Below are 9752 nucleotides of genomic sequence, written 5' to 3' on the forward strand. Positions count from 1 at the left end.
GAAGTACAGCCACAAGGGATTTTATCCATTAGTAGAAGAAAAATAGGATCATCTGTTTGGTGATGTTGTGGCAATAGGACCGGGTTGTGTAGCTCCCTCATTAAATTTAGAGTATGTTAATAAATCAATTAATGACGCAAACGATATATAAAATGAGAATGTTTGGCCTGATGAGGATATGCACGAATATTCTCAATATTATAGACTATAGATTCTATATAATCAAGAAAAATCTTTTTCGACTAATTTTGTTGAAGAGGATTCTGGTAACCCTTCAAACTCTGATGTTCATAAACAAAAAAAAGTGTGAAATGTAGAAAAAGGGAGTTTGTGGGTGCTGTTTTAATGAGGGAGCATATGGAAAAAGTTCACGAAATCCATTCAGATATTGTGGGTTTGATTGATCAAGGTTTAAACACTAAAAAGTACGATGTAGGTCCTAACATAAAGCATATAATGGAAATTATGAACCGAATAGCTACAAAAATGATGATTTTGAGATTGGTGGGGATATTTGTTGTTATGCGATGCTTATGTTTTGAGATCCAAGTAATAGAAATATATACTTCAAGATGCCGAGTGATGATGCTAGATTGGCTTGGTTGAAGTTTGCTCATATGAGAAATACAATTTTGAGAACTTAGTTTAATTGGATTTTTTTAGTGAATAGACATATTTTCAAACTTAATGATGTTAGTACTTAGTACTTAGTTTGATGTTTATCTTTTGCTTGGATGCTAAACCTGTTTATTTGCATTGTTTTATATTTTAGTATGGTGTTACATTTGTACTTGATATTTATTTATTTAGTTTGTAATGTTATTGATGAATACGACTTGCAATGGATGACACTCAAATCAACTTCTTTTACTTTTAATATTGAGTTGTCTAGAAGAACATGTAGCAGTGATTAATTATTACTACACTCATATTTACAAGAAGCCTTGTATGACTTCAAACCAAACAAGAGAAGCATGGATGAAGGAGATTTTGAATGGTAATACAATACGATGCATTAATGTTTTTCGTATGAGTGCTAGTTTATTTACACAACTATGTGAATACTTGGAAAAAATTATGGGTTAAAGTCATGTGATTGAATATCGGTAAAAGAAAAGGTTGGAATATTCTTGTATACACTTGCACTAGGTTTTTCTAACAAAGATGTTGCTGAGATGTTTCAACATTCTGGAGAAACAATTAGTAGAGCTTTTCATGATGTATTGGAATCCATATGTGGACGGAGCAAAATGTTCATGGGTCTTGCACGTGAATATATTAGACCTAAAGATGCAACATTTTAAGGCATATTGTCTCATATTGAAAATGACAGTCAATATATTCCTTATTTCAAGGTAATTGAGTTTGGCATTATGTTTTCATATGTTTCATTATTGTCATTTAAACATTTTTCTTAACAAGATTGCATTGGATGCATTGATGATACTTATATACATGCATGTATCTCGATGGCCGACCAAATGAGATACAATGGAAGAAAAGGAGTCCCTACATTCAGTGTAATGGTTGTATGTGATTGTGACATGTGCTTTACGTTTATATCTGTCAGGTGGGAAGGACCCATGCATGATACTCGAGTATTCCTACATGCAATTGAGACACCTTCTATGGATTTTCCAAAGCCCCCGAAGGTACTATTAGTTTTATCTTTCTTAACAAATTTTGCACTAACAATCATTTGGATTTATTATTTATCTATATTTTCATATAGGAAAATATTACGTAGTAGACAAAGGATACCCTGACTGAAAAGGATATTTGGCACCATATCCACGTGTTAGATATCATCAGTCACAGTTTGAACATGTGCTTCCAACCAATGCTCAACAGGATTTTAATCGTGTACATTGATCTTTTTGAAGTTGCATTGAACGTTCCTTTGGAATGTTGAGGAAAATGTGGAAACTATTGAACATAGTGACAAAATTTAACGAGAATACTTAAATAGATGTGATAATGATGACATTTACCCTTCATAACTATATACGAAGAAATGATTTTCAACATTGTTCAATAACATAACTACATACCCACAAAAAGAACAAGATAATCATTCAAGATTTAGTAATGATAATATTCGATAGTCATGCCATGAGATGTGAGAAATTCATGATAATATTGCGAATATGATACATAATGCATGACATTTCACTAAAAAATAAATAATCAGAGAAATGTCCTTTAGTACTCTCTTTAATTTAATTTTATGATTTACATGTTTGTTTTATAATATAAAATCATTTTTGTACGTGTCATTTTATATCATTTTATATTTTTTAGTTATTTTATCAGCTAGTTTTTACTAAACACCATATTTTATCAGCTACAGCTAGGTTTTTGTTATTCTGTCAAACATAACCTTAATTAATACATTAATATTGATATACACCAGTAGCTTTTTAGCTAACAGCTAGGTTTTCTGTTATTTTGTCAAACATAACCTTAATTAATACATTAATATTGATATACAGATTTCCCCTTAATATTATTTTTTTCATTAAAATTGTAAAAACATTTACAACGATTTCATCTTGTTAAAAAAACATTTATATGGATTTTTTTAATGTAAATGATTTGTCTAAAATTATTATAACGGCAAGTAAAGTTATTGATTTGATAGTATATATAAGTGTAAATAAATTTTTAAAAAAGTAATAATATAGTAACTTTTTGTACAAAATATTGAAAATATAATGATTTATTGTAAAAAAATATTGTAAAGTTAAAAGTAGAGTAAGAAAAACTGGTTACGTCGTCTACGCTTTAACGGAAGACGATTGAACAACAGAGGTAGTTGCTTAGGGTTTTCTTGTTCTCCATGGCTGCCCAATCTCTTTCGGTACTTCCCGTTTCCCCTTCATCTTCCGGTTGCCGGTGTAGGAATTCATGCAATTCGTCGTTTCTCCCGTCCAGGAGAATCAGCTCCAGGGCCATGGTTAGTTCATTCGTCGGACTGCCGCTCTCAATTCCAACAACGGATTCGAGGCATAGAAATTTTGGCCGATACTCATGTATCGTCGCAACGGTCTCGTCTAGTCCCACAACTCCGTAAGTCCGTGTTTTTTGCTCATCAATTGCTATTATGTGAATTCATATAACTATTGGCGTTTGACCCTCTTAACTCTTAAGTCAAACGGACTTAAACCTATTCCTGAAAACCGATGCAAGTTCACAAATCTTCCGGGAATCATAACGTTGGTAGGATTTGCTACTAATATGAATGATCTTACGGGAATTATAAGTAAAAGTGCAGCTCATACTTCCTTAAGATATGAAATTGAATCAACGACGTTTACTGTGCAATTTCATCGCTATTTTGCAGGACACCCGAGAAGGAAACTCCTGAAAAAACCGCCAAGTAAGTTTATTTCTGCAATTTTTGTTGTTCTTATCCGGTATTTAGTTTCTTTTATCTGACATTATTGTTGTTGATGTTGTGAGTGTGTGAAGATGGTCGTTTAGATTCATAAAGTCGTTTGCCATGGGTGAATTGGAAGCTAGGAAGTTGAAGTTTATGAATACTGGGACCGAAGCTCTGTTGATGGGCATATTGGTTGAGGGTCAGTCAGATAATTTCCTAATCTTTTAACCTTGGCACATTCATTGCAACTTTTTATATATCAATCTTCTGAAGCATACTAGCCATTTATCCAGTTACATATCAATATAGACTATCTTCAATGGTATGAATGTGTCAAAGTTTCCCAGGTACTAGTTTGGCTGCAAAGTTATTAAGAGAAAGTGGTGTAACACTGTTCAAAGTGCGAGAAGAAACTGTAAAATTACTTGGAAAATCAGACATGTATATCTTCAGCCCTGAGCATCCTCCATTGACTGAACCAGCTCGCAGAGCCATTGATTGGGCAATAAATGAGAAACTGAAGTCAGGTAGACTTTTACTTCCCTGTATTCTTATTTATTTCACTAAATTAATGAGCCTATTGGTAGAAACTAAAAATGATAGTAGTTAGTTGAAGAAGATGTTCACAGTTTTGTAATTGATGTTTGACAGGAGAAACAGGAGAAGTAACAACTTCTCATTTGCTTTTGGGGATCTGGGCACAAAAGGAATCAGCTGCTCACAGGATCATGTCTGCACTTGGTTTTGATGATGATAAAGCTAAAGAGCTTGCCAAATCCGTAAGTTCAAACATTCATTCCCTCACACCTCTAAATTTAAAAAAAAAAAACTTTTTGTCATTTCATCTTCTCATTATATATATATATATATATTCAGATGGACATTGAAATTATTTTGAGCTTCAAAAGGAAGGGACTTTGAAGAACCTTGTAACACATGTTCATGTTCCTGCTTCAATCTTCATCGGCTGCTTGAGGACCACAAACTATGCCATGAATCAACATGAAATTTGTAATTTAAGGGGCCAAAATCGTCAAATCATATAATACAAGAGGCTTTTATTGTACAATTTCATAAGTCTGTAATCTTATAATATATGGTCATTCAGTTTGAGTTAGTTGGAATAAAAGCTACCCAAGCTCATATCTATCATTCTTAATTCATTTATTGAGATTGCATTCGTTCACTTACATAGGACATATAACTAGACAAGTTTTCAATAACAAGGAGGGCATTTATGTCTTTTGCAACTCCTTTCACCAACTTTTCAATGGACTATAAATTGCAATTTTTGGTCTAGTCTCCGTCTCAGTCCAATACATGCCAAAATGCCAAAAGCAGTGCAACATGGCTCACTGATGGGCCCTTTGATGATGGTCAAAAGAATATTGTGTATGCAATCATCCATTCATGTATGTTGGTTTGATGGTTCACATTCATCTTTTAGTGATGTCTATGGTGTGTGGCCTATGATGGATGGATGGATGGATGGATGTATGATGGATATGGGGGAGTGGGTTGTGAAATTGAGGGTGTCAAGTGTGAAGGAGATTGAGATTCCGTACTACTGTTGTTGGATAAGTGGTGGTCAATTTGTATTCGCTAATTGCCATATGCACTGCCAGTGGGGGTCACTTCTCACTTGTTGCCCACTTTCGGTTGCCTCAGGTCAACAAACAGCGATATACATGTCACATGCAATCAAAATATCATATGTATTGCGTAAACACTTATTGGAGTTATCAATTATATCATTCTTTTCCTTGTATCATAAACAAAATTTATCAATTTTGGTTTATATAATTTGTGTTTATCAGATTGATCAGTTATATTGGGATGTAACTGATATAAATAAAGCGGAGATGTATCTGTTGATTAGTGGTTACAGTTTCAGACTTTTAGTATTAAAATTAGTCAGTTTGAGTTGTATATTATCGACAAACGGATAAAGCTGGAAAAGAATACTTGTAAGGAAAATTTGACCGAATGGTTGAAAGGTGTCTTGTAATTGAATATTTACAAACCTATATCGCTTTATCTATAAAAGTAAAATTATTATTGTAACAATGTAGAATATTATATGCAAGATTTGTCATTTTTTTTTTATTTTTGAAAAATGTCATAACAAAGTATATAAAACGAAAGTAATAATGTTTTAGCATATAATAATACAAAGTAAAAACATATGTTTTTTTTTTTTTTTTTTTTAAATTAATGTGAGTGATTAGTATTTGGTTGTTGAATTATATAAAGTGCTGGAGGCATGAGGCATGAGGGTGCACGTGCGCACAATTTCAAAAAACGAAGGCAGGCAGCGTCTCTTTGAGCTTTGGGGACCATCTCTTTTGTAAGAGAATGTCAAACCAAAACCACAACACAACACACACCCGACCAACTTAATCATGCATTGTCCCTTAATTCCTCTCTTCTTCTTTTTTACCATTTGCAATATCATCACCTTTTAATTTTTATATAAATCATTAACTTTATAACTAAACTTTATCAAGCCTGTTGTAGAAATCATCAAGGCTCATATGTATGTATATATTGATTATTGATAAACAATCCAATACATGAATGCCCACAGTTTTTATCTTTACAGTTGTTGGTTCGAAATCAGTCGATTAAATACTGTTTCTACATCGTATAACTATAACTATATATATATATATATATATATATATATATATATATATATATATATATATATATATATATATATATATATATATATATATATAATGTTAATTAGTGCTATGTCTATTCGTATGAAAGAAACCTCACACATATATAATATCTTTGACACCTGTGTTTACCTAAAACAAGGGACCAAACCAACGCTATCCACAATTTGGTCAACCTCCATATCATCTTCTAATCGGGTCATGTCCCACTAATATTTCAACCCATATAATTCATTTCTTTGTGTTCGTCTAATTACTTTTTTCTTCTTTCTTGTTTATACAAGGTCCAAGGACATAATGTCAAAATATTCAAACTTTTCGGTGGACACTTGTTATTCGATATGACTCGAGTCCATGGGCAGAAACCATGGATTTATTTTTCTATTACTTGACCCCATTAAAAGTAATTATATTATTGTGCAATGCTTTGGACCTAACGACCTTCACCCTATTCTAAACATTTATCAATTCGATATTGTCATTCGGGTTTTCTTCAATTTATTTTGGGTCAGGTTATTCATTATATGTACATCTATTGACATTAACATCATATATACATCTATTGAATATGTTTTTAGTGAAGAATCAGGTTTTAGATAGTGATTAGTGAGGGTTATATTGTCTAATTATTAATACAGTTTTTGGTTTATTATATAACATTTTAGATATAAAACTTCAATTTTTATAAGACGTACATTTAAATTATTATATTGAGGTCGGCCTATGTTTATGAACTCTTTAGTTATATGTTATTTTGAAGTAATATAATGCGACTAGTATAAGAAGACAAAAGCATCATTTTCTTAACATACATGTCATATTTGTATGATTATGAAGACCATATAGCTCATAAAGGCTTCTATTTGTTTTCATTATTGTTTTTATGATAAAAATCTCAAAAATATTATTTAATACCTCTTCGTGACTAAAACATCATTTTCTTAACATACATGTCATATTTGTATGATTATGAAGACCATAGAGGTCATAAAGGTTTTCATTTGTTTTCCATGATGAAAATTCCACAAAATTATTATTTAAATTAATACTTGTTTTTGTTCCTGTAGCAGTGGTATGTGTTCAATTTATATTGGTCTGAGTCTATTATTACATATGGTTAAGCCTAAAAAGTTGTTTTGAAAAATTGACAAAAGCTACGATAAGAGATTGTATCACAAACACTTGAACTCCAATATCCAATTTCTTAATGAAAATAGTAAATTACACGAATTGTTAGAATTATGGGTGTTTAGATTGTTTGGATTCACGGAGAGTCGTGATGATTTTTAGATTAAAATGTTTTGATGATATAATCGAAATTTCAACTAGATAAAACTCAGTGATTTCAAGAACAGAGAATGTAGAGAGTTATGATCTTCTTGTACCGGATTCAAAACGACCAAAAGCGGGAAATAACCGTAGTGTATGAAAACTGACATATGACAATTAGAAAACAATTGCTTAACTGCTACAAAAACCGGGTCTAAAAATAAAAAATCAGGTCAAAATCAAGCCAAGGGCTTTACCCCTTGGAACTTGTTACCAGGGGCGTTGCCTCCGGACCCCCGTGGTTCATTGGCTTCTCCCCTAAATACCAATGTACTTTAAATCAAAATAAATTCAAGTAAGTTTGCATTATGCACCACCCTTGTTCAATATTTATTAAGATTACATCTGTCAACAATGTCATCACATTACACTTAAATAATATTAGTGATACAAATTACGAACACAAACCATCCATGTGTTTAGGCAATCTATATGGTTCGTCTCTACCTTTTCTTTTTTCATTTGGAATTTGTTAAACGAGTTTGGATCAATGTTGATTTTCTCAAAACTCACATCATTTCCAAATCTATCTTTCTACCTTGATATGAAAATCTTCTTTAACCATCCCCTCTCTCACCAGACAACTCGACACCATTTTAAGCGGCGGAGGTATGTAGTGGTTTGGCTTTTAAAAATCGAACTCCCCACCAAACCTCCGCCCCCACTGAAATTGAATCCCCTACCAAAGTACCCATTGAAAGCGAATCCCATAAGTGTGTTGTTTTTTAGCCGATCTGGTTAGTTCGAGTTGAACCCCCCCCCCCCCCCCCCCCCCAAAGTTGATGATGATTTCAGAGAAATCAAACATTTTAGAGAAATAACTTGTCAAATTAACTCCATTTTAATAAATGGAGGAGCAACAAATCTTACAAAAATTAAGTAGACCATTAATGTGCTATCGTTCCAGTGGTGGTGGATGGTTGTTCGATTGTGGCTTCATGTGTGTTAAAGAGAGTCGAAGTAGAAAAGTGGCGGTGGATGGTTGACGGTCGATATCGGTTTTATAATGAAGATAGGCAATGGTCGAGTGGTTTCTAGTGGTATGACTTGTTCATTAATAAGGTGGTGGGTAAGTGGCGATCGAAAACGGTCCATATGTTTCTAGTGGTAATGGTCTAAGGATGGAGTTTAGTGGTTTAGGGTTCTTTAATCAAGTTTAAAATAAGAAAAGTGGAGAAAGATATATCAGATTTTAGAGGGGTGGGGTGGGTGGAGGTGTTGCCAATTTTATTTTCTTAAATATTTAAATAATAAAGAAAAAACAAATGATAAGAGAGATATCATCATTTTAGGTATGGTTGAGACAAAACTGAAAAAAATACCATATAGATGGTTCAATAAAAAAAATAGAGACTAAACGTATAAATAGTGGCTAGTAATTTATCTAAAAAGGTAAAATTGAAATGGTCAATGGAAGGTAACGAAAATACAAAGTTCTTTCATGGGTTTCTCTTGAGGAAACGTTGCTAGAATAATGTTAAAGGTATTTGTGCGACCGATGAATGGGTTATGCAACTAGATAGAGTAAAAGGATGAATTCTTATATTTCTACAAAGAAAAGTTTGATTAGTTTCACAGGGTTCGGATTTCCAATCATAGTCCTTGATTTAGGCTTCTAAATCTGAATCAGGTTCGGTTTCTAGATGATATTCCAGATATTGATGAGATTTGTGTTGCGGTATAGGCTTGTGGTAGTGATAAGACGTCGGGTCCAGACAGTTTCTCTTTGTCTTTTGTTAAGAGGTATATATCAGTTTGTTTCTTTCTTTTTTTAAGTAAAATCCTATTTGTAACATCTAAGATTTATCATGTTTTCTTTTGAACCCTTGAGTTTTGATTCTGTTGCATATTAGGTCTCTAAAGTTAAAATCTTGAAATTTGGCCTTGATCGTGTACGCGGGGCGTACATCCTTGTACGCTTAGCGTAATGGGCTCCGTATGAATACGCTGCGCATACTCTAGTATGCAGGGCGTACATGGCTCAGACCAAAACCCTAAGAGTTAGGCGTTGTGCACTATTTAAACCTTATTATGGCCCAAGACCCTCCCCTACCTTAGCCTCTATTCCCTTTCTCGACCCTCTTAGCAAACCCTAGTGTATTTTGATCTTTTTGGAGCTTTTTGAGTGATAGTGTGTGGTTTTGGTAGTGAATAAGGTTGTTCAAGAAGGAAGCTTTGCCCTCAAGATTTTAGATCTTGCATCTCCTCTTCATTTTGCACCACTAGAAGGTATAAAGGTCCAAACTTGGGTTGTGTTTCATTAAGTTCTATTTTGAGGCTAGTTTCTTCCTTTTGTCCCTAAAGTTTAGATCTTAGTGAGTATGAGCTACTCCTAAGCCTCCGAGTTGTATTTTCAG

The 9752-nt window shown here is 33.1% G+C and overlaps 1 protein-coding gene across 1 annotated transcript; it reads left to right on the plus strand.

Moving 5' to 3' along the window:
- The first annotated feature begins 2762 nt into the window (after nucleotides 1–2762).
- LOC145028506 (ATP-dependent Clp protease ATP-binding subunit CLPT1, chloroplastic-like) lies at nucleotides 2763–4534 on the plus strand. Its single transcript, XM_078977198.1, has 6 exons — nucleotides 2763–3069; nucleotides 3344–3379; nucleotides 3472–3581; nucleotides 3730–3909; nucleotides 4034–4161; nucleotides 4259–4534. The coding sequence occupies exons 1-6, from the start codon at nucleotides 2840–2842 to the stop codon at nucleotides 4301–4303; spliced, it is 729 nt and encodes a 242-aa protein (XP_078833324.1). The 5' UTR covers nucleotides 2763–2839; the 3' UTR covers nucleotides 4304–4534.
- Nucleotides 4535–9752: the final 5218 nt, after the last annotated feature.

The sequence above is a fragment of the Lactuca saligna genome, chromosome 2 (assembly GCF_052625555.1).
Source record: "Lactuca saligna cultivar CGN05327 chromosome 2, ASM5262555v1, whole genome shotgun sequence".
In the NCBI taxonomy this organism is placed as follows: Eukaryota; Viridiplantae; Streptophyta; class Magnoliopsida; order Asterales; family Asteraceae; genus Lactuca; species Lactuca saligna.

Bases quoted from the DNA above. Each gene is read 5' to 3' on its own strand.
- LOC145028506 (XM_078977198.1), top strand. From the start codon at position 2,840: ATGGCTGCCCAATCTCTTTCGGTACTTCCCGTTTCCCCTTCATCTTCC. The intron at 3,070-3,343 runs GTAAGTCCGTGT...GCTATTTTGCAG, and splicing joins TCGTCTAGTCCCACAACTCC to GACACCCGAGAAGGAAACTC. The intron at 4,162-4,258 runs GTAAGTTCAAAC...ATATATATTCAG, and splicing joins CTAAAGAGCTTGCCAAATCC to ATGGACATTGAAATTATTTT.